General features: G+C 42.4%; 1 protein-coding gene across 1 annotated transcript in view; it reads left to right on the top strand.

Moving 5' to 3' along the window:
• The window catches only part of pou6f2 (POU class 6 homeobox 2), a 78,651-nt gene that overhangs the window by 44,533 nt on the left and 15,945 nt on the right, over window positions 1–18,173 (top strand). The window contains exon 5 of the mRNA XM_028969593.1: window positions 12,170–12,307. Within this exon, the coding sequence (XP_028825426.1) occupies window positions 12,170–12,307 (138 nt within the window). The remainder of the gene's footprint in view (window positions 1–12,169; window positions 12,308–18,173) is intronic.

Genomic DNA, 18,173 nt, shown 5'->3' with positions numbered 1-18,173 from the left:
TGTCACACGGCAAATTATTTCCTGACATCACGCTACCTTAACCTCTTCCAACAAGGGCCGTTTTTCATGATAATAGGCATAGACAGTTCAAGAACACTCATGATCTCCCAGTCTAAACTGAGCCTCATTTAGATATTGCTTCAGCCAAAGGGATTAATGAGGGAGGAGCAGTAGAGGGGTAAACACTTTACTGTATCTCCTCGGGGGCGTCACCAGGCAGGACCAAGGACATGCCCATGAAGAGCGAGCGCCCACACAGTGACCTTTAATAAGACCACCATCACCGAGGACTCTGATTGGATTTTAAGCTAAGAGTCACAGCGCATTGCAGAACTTAATCCACAAAGGCTTCTACCAGGGTCTTGAGGGTGGGGGTGGGTAGCCATCCAATCACCGGCGCAGAACCCTGACAGACGTGGGGCTGGAGGTGGGGGGCCAGAAACTCTCTCCCTCTCTCCTGGGAGTTCTCATCTGTAATTGGCCTTGTGTGGGATTTTCAAAGAATGGTTCGCTGTGATCAGCCACAAGGCGTTTTTGCGCCTTGAGGGGTCAAAACAGTGAAGTGTTGCAAATACACAGTGTGCATTAAAGAAAAATGTTCGAGCGGAGAGTGGTAATTATGCCTCATGGCCGATAGTCCTCACACACAGTCCTCTGTGTCGGGGCTGTTTTGACGAGACCCCCCGTTATCCTGTATGGAAACACTGAGGCCCAGAGCTGATGTGTGACAGGGTGGTCGGATTTCAGTTTCACTGTGATAACCAGGAAAGCGATGTGTGCCTCTCGTCCAGCACATCACAATGTGTACAAAAGTAGAGTCCATCCAAGGGCACCCTAAGAAGGTGGTGTTTGTCCATCATTTATCCACCAGAACAATTTAAATGAAATACGGAAATCTTTAGCACATTATCAATGACACTAGTATTGGTAACAGACATTTATGGTAACAACCTTTAATTAATTTGGTAGTATTTTTTTCAGTATTTTCAAAGTAACACAAAAAAAACAAGTAATTAATAATGCGGCATGTAGAAGAGAAGGACCATTTGGTGAATGGCTGTTAAGTCAACATAATATCAAAGCCGCATACATGGATTCACCCTGTTGAGCAGAATAATGAAACATGACACTTTTTACCACACCCGTTTAACCAATTAGTGTTTTTTAATTGACAATTTCAAAAAGACCTCCCTATTGCTAAGAAGATTAGCAACATAAAATATGTTAATAGGTAATAAGAGCCATAGCAACAGCTGCAGTTGCTATGGCTGTAGTAGCCGCATGAACAGTGATACATGTTCTGCTAACAGTGATATTTATGCAGCTGGTGTCCTATGGGCAGAGTTGCCTGAGGAGGAGTGGGGGTGGAGGTTGGGCGAGGGTTTGAGGGGCAGGTTGCCAGTGATGGCCACCAGTGCGATGACAAACAGCCAGGGGGAGATTATGAAATTTGCTTAAGTGTGTTAATGGGCTGATTACCGGAGCCGGCTGGATTTTCCGGGGAGTTGATTGATTCGAGCGCCGGGTTTTCTCCACGCCTGGAGAGCCCGGGGATTTGACAAGCAGGGTGGAGGTGCCGGGGGAGGGCGGTTTATGGTGGAGGGGTGGAAAAAAGCACCCGGCAAGTCGGTTACACCGGAATTGATCTTAATTAGATCTGAAAGACCTGCCACAGCAGAATGGTCGCGGCGATTAAAATGAAAAACAGGAGAAATTACTGATCAAATTAATCATAATGTCGGGCTACAGCTGTAGGTCTGCTGTAATTTGCCAGTCCAGTGAGTTACATCGGCCGCGGCGCGGGAGAGGGAGCGGCACACACTGATCCGTGGAACTCCGGGGTTTACGGCGGCCCGTCAAGTCTCTTTTCCTTTCTGCAGCCCTGTGCCTCGTCACCTCCCCTTCATACACACACACCAAACACACGGACTCACTCCAAACACATGTTGAACACACACCAACACATGCAGTCTTTATTTCTGTCTCTGACACACACATACCAATCATTATATACAGCGATAAACACAAACAATCAAAATTTTTCTGTCTTTGCTAGACCTGCGCATGTGCATTATTACACGAATACACACACACACACACACACACACACACACACACACTCAAACTCAGCACATGCACATGGCCTTTTTTCGTTTTGAGAGACCACACACAGAAAGTGAACATGTCTTAGACCTTTGTGAGGACAACATATGTTATAATGACAATCACTTCACTTTCATAATAATTTACATTATGTTTAATTACCTTTGTATAACTGATTTAAACCCTATGCCTCAAAATGACCTCAGTAACCACAAGCTTTTCAAGTGAAATCAGCGAGGTCTTCTGAATGTTATTTTTGTGTCTGTAATGTTTAAAAATATATGTTTTTCTTATGCCTTCTTTACTTTCCTGACTGTCCTAACACACATACTGTTCTTGACCTTGCTGGTACATCTGTCTCATAGTCCCCATGTGTAGTATAGAGACAGAAGAGCATCCCATCTCCAGCCTTCCATCGGACTCCAGCTGTCCGTCTCTTGTTCATCCCCCCCTCAGTCCCTGCCAATACCCCACATCGGGGGGGCTGCTCTGATCCCCAAAACCGACAGGCTCACCAGGGTAATTACAACTCAGAGCCAGCCATTCACTGGCCACCAATTTACCAGTAGACCATCTGCAGACATCTCTCTTTTAGCCCCCCTCCATCTTTGACGTACCCCTACATCAGTGTGCCACTGTAGACTCAGACCTATGAGTGCCGCAATTACCCTTCCTCTCCTCACGTCTTTTCTCCCTCTCTTTATCACGCACACACACACACACACACACACACACACACACACACACACACACACACACACACACACACTTCTCTTCTCCCTCCTTTTGCTCCATCCCCTACCATTCCCAGCAATCAGCCCTCATTAGAGGCTACTTGTGAAACCCCTGTCTCTGCCAAGGTCAGTGCCTGCCAACAAACTGGGATATGGCCTTCAGAGGCCTGGCCAAACACACACACTCACACACACACATGCATCCTTTCACTGCTTCCCATCGTGTGTTCAATGCCAGGCCCTGTCCATCCAAAAAAGATGTCCGCCGCAGTAACACACTTTGTTTGTGTCAAAATACTGATAAAGCATCCTCCATCATTATCCACATCACTGATCCTCCACAGCCAGTTTTATCTGTCCTTCGTCACTCAAACGAAAGAGGTCTGATTAAAGCTGCTGCGCTGCAATGCCTCTGCGGCCCGTGCTGCAACGTGCGTCGGACGAATAAAGGCACATCAGGCTGAACGAGGGCTTCATCTGGGGATCAGCGAAATCACCCCTCACTCTGCCGAAGCAAGGGGCTCTCCTTCCCATCCTGTAATTAGCCGGCGGTGGTGTTGCACTCAGCGTCAGGTTCTTCAGATCCTAGTGCTGCTGGTATTATTTTAATTGAAACCATAGAAGGTATTCAGGTATAGTGTAAGTGTCTGTGTGTGTGCGTGGGTGTGTGTGTGTTGGCAGGTAAAAGCACATTTGTGCTTTAGTGGCAAAAAAACAAGCACAATTTTCTGAAAACAATAAGTACACTCAGTGGTGGCTTCTTCTCAAGAGTCGCAGCTTTCAGAATATTAAAGAAAAACACCACAAGTGTTTTTGTGAGAAGAAGTGACACCTTTCAAATGTTATTTTTCATTGCGTGACAGTGTGTAAAATTGCACCAATCTACTCTAAAGCCAAGCTCAAGAGATAATAGAACCGAATGGACTTTTAATTGCATGTGTGTGTGTGTGTGTGTGTGTGTGTGTGTGTGACATATACTGAACATCAGCCATTCATCCACCATCACCCATTCTGAACCACAGAACTGCAAACTGGCATAAGTCAATTCTTCTTATAATCGCATTAGAGAAACACATTTCTCCCCTTCCCCCCAAATTAATTTCTAAATATATTATTTGGCACAGAAGGGCCAGCAAGCTGTCCAGGCTGGTGTGAGGGGGCCTAATCGTGTGCATTAGTGGGCAAATTCGGGGGCACAGCCAGGTACAGTGGGCAGGAAGTCTCCTCATTAATGCAGGGCAGGCATGGGCCCTTAAGAAGGCAGAAAATTGCCTTATGTAACAAGCAGCCGGTTATATGAAAATACAAATGTGCACTGTTGAGTGAAGCAGAAAATAACACTGTTGCCCGTCAACAGCTCCACATTTCGTATGAATAATTATAACCCATGTGACACAGCAGGTGGAGGACGGGGGCATTGAAAAGCCCAGGGAGGCAAATCCTGCCTTTATTTGCTGTAAATGGTTTTATATGAAAAGTAAAGGTGGCTAAAAGGGATGTTGTGCATTTCTGGAATTATTTAAGAATAATCATGGTTTTATATTTTTTATTCTATGCTTTTCTGCTTTCTGATCTGATGAGCGTGTCTCACTGTGTGCAACATGGCCCACAGCAGTCAGCAGAGCCCGTGGGGGGCAGATCTCACTCAACTCCTGCCACAAAACCCAGTTTCCTTAATTACACTGGCGAGCAGCTCCTACCACAGCTCCCTTCAAAACCTTCCGGCTAAGTGCTCCTCCAGTGAGTCAAGAATCCTGTCATCATACACAAACAAACTCACACACAATAACTTGATATCTAAATGAGCCCTGCAAACCTCCCAGTGCTGAAACATTTGCAATTATTTAATGTAAACAAAGTACATAATATTACACATTAATGCTTTTTGGTAATTCAGAAAATTGTTCCCATTAATTTCCGGCTGAAGCGGTCTAACAAGTCTGTTCAACACTATTGGCGTGCGCTTATTTGTGAAAAATCCAGGAGACGTCCTCAGCCCCTCGATGGCCCCTGTGCTGAGTTTTATTTAGTTAAATGCAGCCTTTAATAACCTGATGCAACATGAGAAACATACAGGCTTAAGTTCAGCCTGGCCCTGGGGCTGTTTGTAAAATGTTAAGACGTTTGATCAATGCTGTCCTCAAATGTTGTCAATTCATCAAACCACTTAGTGTTGATATGACACTGGTGCGGTAAAATCTCAGGTTTTTTTTTTGAGTGTCTGTGTGTGTGTCTCTCTGTGTATGTGTGAGTACCTATATGGCCTTGCTGGGGGTAGAGGAGCTTATCGATTGGAGGGCGACCACATCACGCCGCACTGCCTCAATGTCGATTAATTTCCCTGCTCGGAGTCTTCAAATGGCACCTGACAGACCAGCCCATCCCCCCCAAAAGCTGCACATTTCTCTTCATTAAGGCCAGGGCTTTTCGGATGCCACGCAGAGGAGTAATCATTTACTATTATTCTGTTTATGAAGCCCGCGCACAGACACAACCCCCTGGTTCTATTGAACAGTGGCCATCAAAAGATCACCACTCATTGATTAGGCCAGTATTAAAGCAATTCCGATGCTGTGTTCCTATGTCCCACATCGGCCAAGTGAAAAAGGATGGCATTCTCCGCAAATGTCGTAGACACACACACACACACACACACACACACTGTGTAAAATCAAGTCGCGTATTTGTTGTTGCTGTTTTTTTTAATCATGTTTAAACTCTGGCCATCTATCATTTTGTTCTAGTCCTTTCCACAGGGCTTTAAATGCCCTTTGGTCTCTGGTGTTCCAGCTCTGAAACGTCCAGTTTAATGCAGCGCCTTCTTCATGAGGCTACTTGATTTTATTCAGTTTCACCAACATACGGAAATAACTGCACCAAATATGTCATGCTGGTCAGCACTTTTGTGCCGCACTTGATTGCGCAGGGAAAAGAAAACATAATCTTTAATCCATCTTGTACACAAAAACACATATAGCCAAATATTTGGAATCATTTTTCAGCAGGAAGAATGATTATACAAAGAAGTACGAAGAAAACGTTCTCTCTCTTTTTCCTCTGCATACCATGCTTTCTCCTGGCTGGGAAAATGGAGCGAAGGTGATGGATGAGCCGGACTTCCCTGGTCCAGCTAGATCCCTGCCAGTATCAGTCGAACGGACTAGTGGGAATTTGGTGTAATGACTGATCCTGTTTTTTAACTTCTGATGGAACTAATGAGCGAGGAGAGTCATTAGTTCTGATGGAACTAATGAGCAGTGGTGGCCTAGTGGGCCAGTGGTGGCCTAGCGGTTAAGGAAGTGGCCCCGTAATCAGAAGGTTGCCGGTTGGAATCCCGATCTGCCAAGGTGCCACTGAGGAGCAAAAGCACCATCCCCACACGCTGCTCCCCGGGCGCCTGTCATGGCTGCCCACTGCTCACTCAGGGTGATGGGTTAAATGCAGAGGACAAATTTCACTGTGTGCACCGTGTGCTGTGCTGCTGTGTATCACATGTGACGATCACTTCACTTTCACTTTACCATCCAAAAATTGCATTCATTTGTGGTTGGTTCTACCTGTTTTCCTGAGATCAGTACCTTTAATTTGCAGAACATGGAGCTCTTGAAAGTAGTGAAGTGAAAGTGATCACTTGTGATGACTGAATCTGTCTAGGCACTGCTAACAATGCATTATGGGAATGGTGGACAGACATGGCCTCTTATGTTCCACTGGGGAGTCCTCTGAACTTCCGAACTTCATCATCTTTTGTTTTATTTCCCATCTCACAGTTTTCATCTCCTCCACCTGCCCTTTCCCCAAGTTGCTTCGGGCCCAGACATTCTTTTCCCCCCTTTTGTCATTTTTGAATATTTTTATTTATCTTCCTCATGTCACCAGAGACGTTGCAGCCCATAAGTAGCTCTGACGGTGCTAAGAGGAACCTGGAAGAACCTGGTGACTGCTGGCTCAGGGGCCAAGCTGTGGACCGGAGGTGTTTTGGACGGTCTTAATGGCATTTCGATGTACACAGGCGGAGGGGTCGGAGGCGGGGGTGGTTGTTGGGGGCTGTGAGTGAGGTTGCAGGAGGTCTGTAGGGCGCTGGGAGACCAGAAGCATGCTCGCTTGTGTCACAGCTGATTACATCCATGCCGGAGTGGGAAAAGAACGGGGGGAGGAGATGAACGGAGGTGAGCTGCACTCAAGCTGGACTGTGATAAAACTCTTTTTTTTGCCTTGTCTTCTCTCCTTTTTTATTTCTTTTCGTTTTCTTTTTGTAAGTAGACATATGGGGTGGCTGCCCTGTCCGGTGGAGGTTATGTTGTTGTTATTGCTTTTTTGCTTTACATTTATCAGAACACAGGAGAAAGGGTGAACTTTGGAGATCCATGGGCGATATTGCTGTAGGTTGTGTGATAAGCATATCCTCCTATATTAAACCACTGAAGCCTCTACCTTTGCCAACTGGACTTTGTAGCTTACAGAGCCAGGCACTCTGTAATTGAAACCTCACAGACATGGCCAGATCTGATCAGGTCCACATCAGTCTAAAATCACAAAGAGTTCATCTGTCTGAATCATTGATTCACCATGAGGTGGGTCCCAGACCTGCAGAGCAGAATGAAAGTAGTTTTATCTTGAAACCATGTCCAGATGTGTCCCCAATGAGCTTGGGTGTTTTCCCAGTAATAAGGCTTAATTCTTGTGGATAGACATTGCTCTTTTTTGCATTACTCCCACGACACCAGGGAAGAGTTAGTATATATTTTTAGTATATATCAGTATATATTTTTTCTGTCTGCTTTTTTTTTATTTTTAAGAAGAGGTGACTCACTTTGTGGAAAAAAATCCAGCTCTGTGGCAGTTTTTACTCAAGTTTCCAGGGGTCTGTCTCTGTGGTTACACACTGAACCTATTTTTCCTTGCATTCAGGAGATTACACGGGTTGTTGCACAAGGTGACCCCTGTGGTCAAACGGCCAGCTCAGGCGACGGTGAACTTAATAGAGTTTAAAATTTACTCACCTCTTTGCCAAGGGTGCAAAACATTTTTCCCTCTTCCCTTACAGTTCGGCTTCATGGGCAAAATTATATGAATTGTAATGCCCCCATACCTGGTGTCAAGAACCTCAGAGTCAGTTCTGCTGGTTTCAGCATTAATGTAAGTTCACTACTTCTAGATTTACCAGTGAGTAGAGCTATATAGACACCAAACTAAACTGCTTCACAAGCATATTAAATACAAAATATGGAAAACGAATTAAATAGCATCCTCAAAAATGTGGATTTTAATGAAATACTTCTTTATACATATGTATAAATAAATATAACAATATTACAATTTTTTAACACACTCAGAACCTTAATAACCTTTGATAAAAATCGATTCACAGTAAAGAATTTTTAAAAACGAAAAAAATCTAATTTGGCATTTGAAATCTTTCTGTTTTAATTATTCTATGCTAAATGTGAACATAAAGACATACTATGTTAATTATTTATTAAATGTTAATTATTATTATTTGTTTACTGTACTGACCTGTTTTGTATTCTGGTCACAAAATAGTATGGATAATATAAAACATAGATACAGCAATATATAGTGATATTTTTATGTAGTGCATCTGCTGGTTTGCTCTAAACGTTATTTTGCTGTACTTGTATAAGGCATCTATCTATCTACAGGGACAGGAAATATCGATATTCTTGTATACAAATTTAGTCCACTGCGTGGTGATGTCGAGTGTTTTATTTTGTGACGTAAGCAGAGATGAGAGTCAGCGTCCGACTACAACCTCCACTCCTGTGGATGGCGCTGTACTGCTGCATACTTTGAATTACTGTTAGGCTTTCCAAGCAGATTTAAATTTCAAAAAATGATCACAGCATCATATTTCAGCTCCACTTTTACATTTTCAGTTATCTGCATAAAATTGAAATATGTACAACATGTACAATATATGGGGCAGTGGTGGCCTAGCGGTTAAGGAAGCGGCCCCGTAATCAGAAGGTTGCCTGTTCGAATTCCAATCCGCCTAGGTGCCACTGAGGTGCCACTGAGCAAAGCACCGTCCCCCTCCCTGGGCGCCTGTCATGGCTGCCCACTGCTCACGCAGGGTGCTGGGTTAAATGCAGAGGACAAATTTCACTGTGTGCACCGTGTGCTGTGCTGCTGTGTATCACAAGTGCCAATCACTTCACTTTCACTTATATTGGGATATAATCGTATTGTGACCCATATATCACAGAGCCTTGCCAATACAAACCCCTACTAAATAGACAACCAAATTACAAAGACATTAAAGCTAATAAAATATATAAACTGCGTTATACCACAGAGATGATATTCAGTAGCGTATATAATAACAAAAATGTATTATTTATGTTTTTGAATTTGCAGAAAAATCTCTTATATCCAGTCAAGTTGTACTAAATAATCCTTGAATAAATTCATCAGTAAATTTAATAACATATATTATTTATTTATTTTTTTGTCCTTTGGTTGACCTAGGACAGCATGAAGGGTAGCTCAGCGCAGAATTTTGGAACATGTTAAGTTCTACTAACTTCCTTATCGTTCGCCACCATCTAAATTGGTGAGATTAGAGCAGAACTCGAAATTGAATGGCAACTTTTTTCTTATCTCTCCATGATCTGTTTCCTTTTCCATTTGAAGAAAAAAATGTATCTCTGTTCAGGATCTACGTGGGGAGTCATGTGGCTGTACCAGGCGTATTGTGAACTTCCTGCATGCACTCAGGGGGTTTGGGGTACGCAGAAAGGGTGGCAAACAAAATGTTTTATATGCCGACTCTCAGCAAAAGAAGCAGGCAGTTTAGCTCTGGCAACACATGCAATCAGCACAAATGGCGGGGCAGCACTGTCATTTCCTGCCTCCCCTGGTGGCGCTGAAAGGAGCAGTGTGGCGTAAAATCACCTGTTTAGATGTCAAACCCAGCAATCCCCCCGCATGCTTATGCGTTACTGCTTTGCCTTTCAACGTCGTTTTGTATTACTAAATATTACTCTGTCCTGCCGGGGAGCGCTTGTGGTCTTTTGGCTAGGAGAAGTGAGGATGAATGTGATGTATTTACCAAGGAAAGAGCTCTCAGTTCTGGCCTGAACATTCAGATGAGCCCCATGTGGCTGCACCCGATCTCACTGAAATACTGTACTAGAGGAACATCAATCAATCACATCAGCATTACACCCCAATTGGTCTTTTTAGAGATTTGAGCATGGTTACAACATGTGAAATTATAAGCTTTTAACCTCCACTGTGCCTCCCTCCGTCCATCTCTTCTATCAGTGCAACGTATCAGCCACACAAGGACTCAAATCCTCATCCTCCTCAGCACACTGAGTCTCCTGAGTGATATGAAGCGTGGATTATCTCCTAATGCAATCCCAGGTTGATATTTCCGACCAATCCTTTCTCCAGCGCTTCCTCTCACCGATACATGTATTTATTTGAAGATGTTTACCCAAGATAAGCTTCCCTTTCCTATCCCGACACCTCTCTTCCAGTGACAAAACCTCATCCTTTTGGAGAGATTTAGCCACCAAGGCTGTCTGTGAAAAATGAAAAAGAAGTTTCACGGTTACAAGTTGCATAAGATTTAAACCCTGCCACAGGATAGCCCTTGTGTTAAATCCACATTCATACATGTCTCGTTTATTGCATTATTTATTATTATTTAGCTTCCATTATAAAGTTCCGCATAAGGAGATCACAATCTTTAAGAAATCACTATGAGATGAGTTATCACTGAGAAAAAAGAGAAAAATTGCGGTATTCAGTATTGAGGAAATCTCTGCTTAACATTTGGGTCTTGCCACTTTCTCAGAAGGGCAAACCGCCGGACACATAAAGGCGATTTTTGAGATTAGCGCAGGAAAGGAGGATGACTTTCAGTCCAGGGGACGCAATATCAATCTCGGCCAATTTTAGGCCACCAACATGAAATATGATTTCATAAGACAAATGCGGTGTCATTCTTAATGTGCTTAACCTTTACTGTCAATGAAAAAGTATTGATCGCCGTGTGGCATTTTTTCATCATTTGATTTTCGGAGCGCGGTAATATATGGTGGTGGGATATGATAAAAGATGAATGGCGCCTGAATGGTCTCAGTTTAACAAAGCTCAAATCCCTATGGAGCTCTTGTGTTTGGGTGGGCGGTAGATTATAAAACCCTCAGAAGGAGGGGACAAAAAACAGGGGGGTTTAGAAAAAGAAATCCTCTCAGGCCTCAGTCGTGCCTGTAAGCTCCCACCACCCCCCTAAACAGTGACAATATGAAACCATGTTTACTTCATTTGCACCTCTTTCAATTGTGCATATGCACAATTGAACAGTATTTTTCAGTTTTTAATTCCAGAGTTTTGATGAGCCAGTATCGATCCTGGGAAGTAGAACCTGAATACACACTTTATTTCAACCTCAAATAGTTTCTCTTACTGGAAACAGCCCACGCAGTCCCTCTCCTGAGGGGCGATTCTGTAATTTCTTTATTTTTTTGCCTGCTGGCCTGAGTAATTGGAAGGTCTCGGCAACCTCTCCGGGCGCTTGATCTACTTAAACAACCTAATAAGGCTTTGCGCTGTGGCACAACAACCAAATCAGCAGTGCATTTTAAGCCCTTAATAGGTGGTTAGCTTGATTTATATGGCCGATCGCGGCACCGTGGCCGGCTCCGCTGGCGGTCCGGCTGTGTCTGCGCAGGCCGTCAGTTTGCAGGGAGCAGAGATGAGCTCATAATGTGAGCAGGAGAAACATACTCTTCTTCAACCATTATCGGTGATGTTTGTCTTTATGTTTTTATGGATAAAAAAGTGCTCTTTATTAATGAGGTTTGATATTTATGAGGTTTGAACATTTAATTTCAGCAGACGGGACTTAATCCAGTTGGGTTATTTTCAGGCGAAATGACATTAGAAATCAATGCCAATTTTCAGCAGAATTACTCAGTTGAATTGAGCCCTTAAGCTGTTCTTTGGTGGTGTTAGCTTCACCATGTTTTTTTAAGACGTCTTTTCTTAGTCTTAGACACAGTTAATTGCAAAAGCAACCTGGGCGTCATTGGGCAGGGGTGAGAGAACACCTGCTAATGAATTGCAGTGCTAACAATTGCACAGCTAATAACAGCAGTGAAGCAATGTTTTCGCAAGAACACTGCAGTGGTGTTTAGGTGATGAAAAGGTGAGCACCAAAACTGGAGCCACGTGCTGCCCGTTAAAATAAATATTGTAATTTAAAATGGCCTTTGATAATGATGATGATGATAATGATGGTGATGAGATTAACTTTTTCCTAAAATCCTGACCGATAGCTCTGTGCTCCCTCCCTCCAGCTCAACCCTCTGGCCAGCCAGGCCGCGGTAGCAGCCGCAGCAGCTATGGGCTCCATTGCGGGATCCCAGGTGTTCGGCAATGCCCTCTCCAGCCTGCAGGGGGTCACAGGACAACTGGTCACCAACGCGCAAGGACAGGTGGGCTCATGCTTATTACAGCAAGGTAACAAGGGGCGGTCATAACCAGATATACTGTATAGAAAAATACCCCAGCACGTTATAATAAATGTTTCAGGACATTATCTGCATTATGTAAACTATTCATAGTCCTTGACTAATTATTTCTTAATTGTATTTTTTAGGCCAGGTAAATGTATTAAACATAGATAATTAAATTATTCAGTTATTTATTTTGTGGCATTTGTATAACATTAAAACGATTTATTAGTCTCATATAATTTAAATTTAAATATTGCATGAGCTAATATAAACAATAAATAATGTGACCACTGCCTTTTAATTTGATTTCTGTCAGTAATTTGTTTTTTGATCATTTTATTTAAGGGACTGCTTCATAACAACTATTTTAGGCATAAATAAAAAGGGTGCCCTCCTGCCTTTATCCCGTGGCAGTAAAAAGTGTTGGGATAAAACGCTGACCTTGTCATATTTACAGGGTGGCTGCAGAATTGTTCCATCAGTAGCCAGAGGCTTGAACGATGATGCTTGTCAGAGCAGGGCCCTATCTAATGAATCATCTTATCGCAGGTGCACACAGCACATATTAAAGGAAGATTGTATGGCCAATGTGCCCTTTCACGCCAACCCTGTCGTTATTTACCCTAACCCCGTCTCATCCCTCTACACGCCAACGAATTTCTCTCTCGTAACGAGCTTGAAACAGTTGTTTGAGGTACAGCTGAGCTTCCTTCCTTGGGGGACGCTTCTTTGTTGCCAACGATTACAATGATATGACAATACTCACAATTCAGCAATACTCATTAAATTGCAGTGCACTCAGCCATTACTTTACATTAGATCACATAAAGTTGCATTCATTTCAAAGAGACTTTGATCCAAAGTGACCTGTAGATAAGGACTAACAGTTATGGGGATGGGAGATTATGCATGAATTTTAAAAGTGCGTGTAGTTTGAAATAATGGCAAGATCATCCATCATGTAGATGACTTTAAATTTACTGAAGAAGAAAATCATTTTAAGCAAAGAGCACCTCTCTTTGCTTCTCTTCAGGCTTTCTCACTCAGTGAAAGCCATTTGATCACTCTTATTGTCACATTACTTGTCACTAGTACATACATGCATTGTACATGCACCTAACTGAAAGTTCATTTATGCAGCAGAGATATGAGAAACGGGATTACATATGATTGAAAATATCTAAAACCTTAGATATGTACAAAAGCATAAATATAATTTGAGTTAAATGAAATGATGTGCAAAGTGGCATCAAGTGCAAAATATGATGCACTGTGAGTGCACTGATATTATCCAGTCCAAATATCAAAAGATTAAGTATCATGATATATTGCCTCCTAATTGTGGGTCTTTTCTTCAACCAGATGTTTAAAGAAAATATGTTTAACCTTCGCCAGCATTGACATGTTACATTTGCCTTTGACTGAGCATTGAAGTGTGAATAATCACAATGTGCACCTTTGTGCCAAGTGCAAGTTTGAAGGGTGGGATGCTAAACACCAGTAATGAGACAGTAGGGGCCCTCTCGAGTCTCCTAGAGGTGCCTGGAGCGTTGGGGACGCTCCTCAGTGGAGACGGATTTGATGGGATGCTCCCTGCTTTTGTAGTGTCTTGGCGGCTGACACTGGCTGACATAATCAGGTCAGTGAGACGGTCAAAGCCCTGGGCAAAAGCCTTTGCTCCCAACCTTATTAGCAAGCCACATTATTCAGTCTGATGTCTCCAAACCAACTGGCCCGCTTACCGGCTGTACTCACCCCGGCTTTAAACATTACAGATACTAATACATGCCTGGAAACTGGCGCCAGGAGCGCTAGACGCGCTTTCAGATGTGCCAGTTGTCAGATATGAAAGAGAAGTCCGTGATGTGCTAAATCAAGGATGAAAGACAAAAAAAAAAATGTATTTACTTTTGGGCCATAAAGGAAACCTGATTTGAGCCTTTAAAAACAGAGCTTAAAGCTTTCATTCTCTCGCCTTGACCACATGCTAATAACAAAATATTGAACATTGTTGTTAAAATCACAGATCGATTGCCTCCATTCTTTATTCATACCTGCTGTTCTTAGTGGACCTTCCACAAATGTTCCTTGACCTTTTCTGTTTTGTGATGTTTTTAATGTCATTTTATTTGAAATAAGTTATGACTCCTTGTGGAAAATATAAAATAAAATTCATATTAGACATTTCATAAATGGTCCACACGCTGCCCCTTTTTGTTCTCCCTGAACTTTTGTAAGCGGGAGATCAGGACTACCTACCTCAGTAGACGTAGGTTGAAGGATGCCTTTAAGATGGCAAATATTTAAAGGCTGCAGGTTTGACATGAAAAAACGATGAAAAAACAAGAGCCAAGACATTTTAGAACAATGCCTCACATCTTATCTCTCACTATTAATAACCATGTGGCCGTAGACAGTATTGAAAAGACAGTGTGAGGTCAGTTTATATTTGATGTATTTGCTATTTTTTGAAGATTGAATTCTTCTGGAATTAGCAGTATTTCTGAATCAAGGTCTACAGTTGAATCTTGTTATAGAAAGTCGTGTCCTGAAAGATATTGGAACAAATTTTGTTTTTACTTTTTCACTTCAGTTTGCAGCGTGCAAATTTTTGGGACTTAAAACATCAAGAATTTCAGGGAATGCCAAACATTTTAAACCTGCTCTAACCAGTGCCCTTCAAACATTTTCAAACAAAGCCATATGTCACAGGTTTTATATAGATGGACCCTTACTGAACTTGAGTCTCTCACTCACTGTCCCTAACTGCTGAGTCCATATCTGGGTCGCAGGTTCTGGAACCCATCCCAGGACATTAAGTTACTCTGAGCTGGGCGTCAGCCCTTAATAAAACTAACTCTGTTTAAGAGTTCCATGTGGATTATTATCATAGGAAAAATTACATTTATTTTTGCTACATTCAGATTCCAAATGAGACCACTTATAATTAATCTCTGCTTTAATAGATCTCTATGCTGATGTTAAACTGGATTTAGGGTTAGGGTCAAGATTACATTTACATTTACAGCATTTATCAGGGTCAAGATTAACTTTTGCCTCTGTGAAATCAGAATATAAATAGTTACAGTATATAAAGTTTGTTTAGACTGTGTTTAGATCTGTTGTGAAAAAAAAAACAGCATCACTGAGTACTGAATATTTAAAGCAGGGGTGAATTATGCAGTCTTTCCTCCTGGCTGATTTGTGGGGAATGAAAGAGCTGGGAAACGTGTGATCGTGGACACACGTCCTTGTCAGCCAGCATCTCATCTGTACCCCCTACTGAAACAATGAAATGTTTAAAAACATTTTAAAAAGGATTCTCCATTGAACACACTGTGCAGACAGGAAGATTAAAGATTCTTTCAAGTGTGACCTCCAAAGTCACGCGACCCCCTGGCCCAAAGACTGTTGTGGCGGGAAAAAAAATCCCAGATCTTTTAACCCTGCACCCTGGTCTTTGTTTCCCCTAGAGGCGGCACGCTGAAGCTGCCATTGGTACCATCTGTCCTCTCCGGCAGGCTCTGGTCTTTTTTGGTTTCTGTGGTCTTGTAGGAAACACTGAGCATCAGATTGCATAGACAACTTCACCCTAGGATAGACAAACAAATTCAGCCTCTCTACTAAATGCAAAGTGACAAATGTGCAGAATTGTTGTGCATTTGGAATATTAGAGTAATTTCCTGTTCATAGAAACAGATGTAGTCACTATCTATGCATTGTGCTATGAAGATAATAATGTTTTTCAGATCTCAGCACTTAAACACACAGGAGATTTGTCACTCAGCAAGATAAATTTATGCTATTAACACTTCTGCAGCATGATATTTTTTTTTGATAAAACTGTGGATGCCTTAGGTATTTAGGGACTGATAAAATATGCTTTCTTCTGTTTTAATCTAATACCCAAGGAGCCCTTTTCTCAGGCACAGAAAAAATTACGTTCAAGGGAAGTAGCCTCAAAAAAGGGATATTTTGTCTGGGTGGGAAATGCATTTCATGAAGCACAAACATTGCACTTGTTTCTGATTCACTTTCACATCAAAAAAGTGAATCCCAACTTTCCAAGCCCAATATGGGTCCCTGTTGCTCCAAAAACAAAAGAGGTAGGGGAGAAAATGGGTAGATATATTGCCTGGCGACCATGGCTAACGCTATAGATTGGCCTGGCTGGAGAGAGGAGATGACATTCTAGTGGAAACAAGAGCAGCATAATCCTAATGAGTTCTGCTTGCTCTGGAGAGCAGCTGAGGAAGAGGAGGGGGGAGGAGGAGCACTCCTCAAAAAATCTGGACAACAAAGGGATGTGAAGGGATAAGAAAATACTATTTTGGCTAGCATATTTTGGAGAGCTTTTATTGGAATGAGGCTCTGCTCTCTGTAAAGGCACAGTTTCATGGTCTGTACTTTTTTAATTTTGGAATTAGATATCACGTCCTAATTCATACATTGAAAGTCTCACCATCATATTTAACACTTTAAAACCACAGAAGGAGAAATCATAGCCAAGACATTTTTTATTTAAAAAGGCAAAGGCATGGAACAAAGGCATGGAATGGTGGCTCCGGTTTCTACAGATGTCCAGTTAAAGTCTGGACACATACTTTTTTATTATCTTTTTTTTTATACAAATCTAATGACTAAAGTGAGATTGTAAAGCAATTTTGTCTTGTCTCAATCTTAAATTAGACAATAGAGATTTTCCCAACAGTTCTGTTTTTGAACACTTGTTGACTGCTTTTCCTTTACTCAAGTAAATGAGCATTCCATGAAGCTGTTCATGATTATGATATAAGTGTGTCATCCTCACCGCAGTCATGACACTACAGAGACTGGAAGTTTATTGTGTGAGATGATTTAAGGCAATTATGCTGTATCTATGTGTCTCTGTATCACTCCCCATTTACAAAATCAAGTTATGAATATTTTAATCATAGCATTGTCTACAGTACAATGCAATGTAGCTTGCATATTCTTTTAAAGTAGTTGAATCATTTGATAAAACTCTGATTAAAATTGTAATGACATCATGAAATTAATAATAAAAAACATGAATCATATGTGCCAAAAATATCCATAGATCCAACATTACTAAGATTTAGGAGCCTGGCGACAGAAATGGATGTTTAATCAGGTAAAGTGGATGTATATACATGCTTAGATTCATAATAAATGAGTGAATGAAATATGCACTAACGTGATAATCATTTAAATTCCAGATGTATTCAGTAAAATAATGTTGCTTTGGCACCTCCCAGGGAGATGCAGAACATGGCGGGGGAAATTGGGCTCATTCAGAGATAAGAGCGGAGCTGTCAGGCCCCGGCTTTTTATTATGCTCGTAGAACAACCACTTAGTCCGATGAGAATGAATAATTGAGCGGAACAAGTCCTGGGATATATAAAGGCATGCAAACGGCGCGGCGTCAGTAGACATGAGCGTCAGGCGGCGCAATAAAATATGCTAAGTGGCAGTAGAGCGTTCGCTGGAGAGATAGAGTGCCGCGGACGAGCGGGAGAGAGAGATAAATTATCTGTCTCTTAATGTGAAGCAACGCAAGCAAATGATCCGTGGCGAGGATGAATTACAGATCGCTGGCCTGCCTTTTTTCCGGCGCTCCCTCCTCATTATGTCAAAGAGCGGGCGGTGAGGGGCGGGGGAGCGGCCTGCCAGGGCTGGAGAGCCCTGCGCTCAGATTAGCAGCCCTGCCAGGCGCAAAGCAGCGCTGGGGGGTCGGACGACTACTGGGTGTGAATTATAGGAGTCGCATTGGCACACCACACACGGGGACACTATACACATAAGGCACACACACACACACACACACACACACACACACACACA

This window comes from Denticeps clupeoides, chromosome 2, assembly GCF_900700375.1.
Source record: "Denticeps clupeoides chromosome 2, fDenClu1.1, whole genome shotgun sequence".
Lineage (NCBI taxonomy): Eukaryota > Metazoa > Chordata > Actinopteri > Clupeiformes > Denticipitidae > Denticeps > Denticeps clupeoides.
The sequence above is the reverse complement of the archived record's forward strand: the minus strand, read 5'-3'. Positions and strand labels throughout refer to the sequence as shown.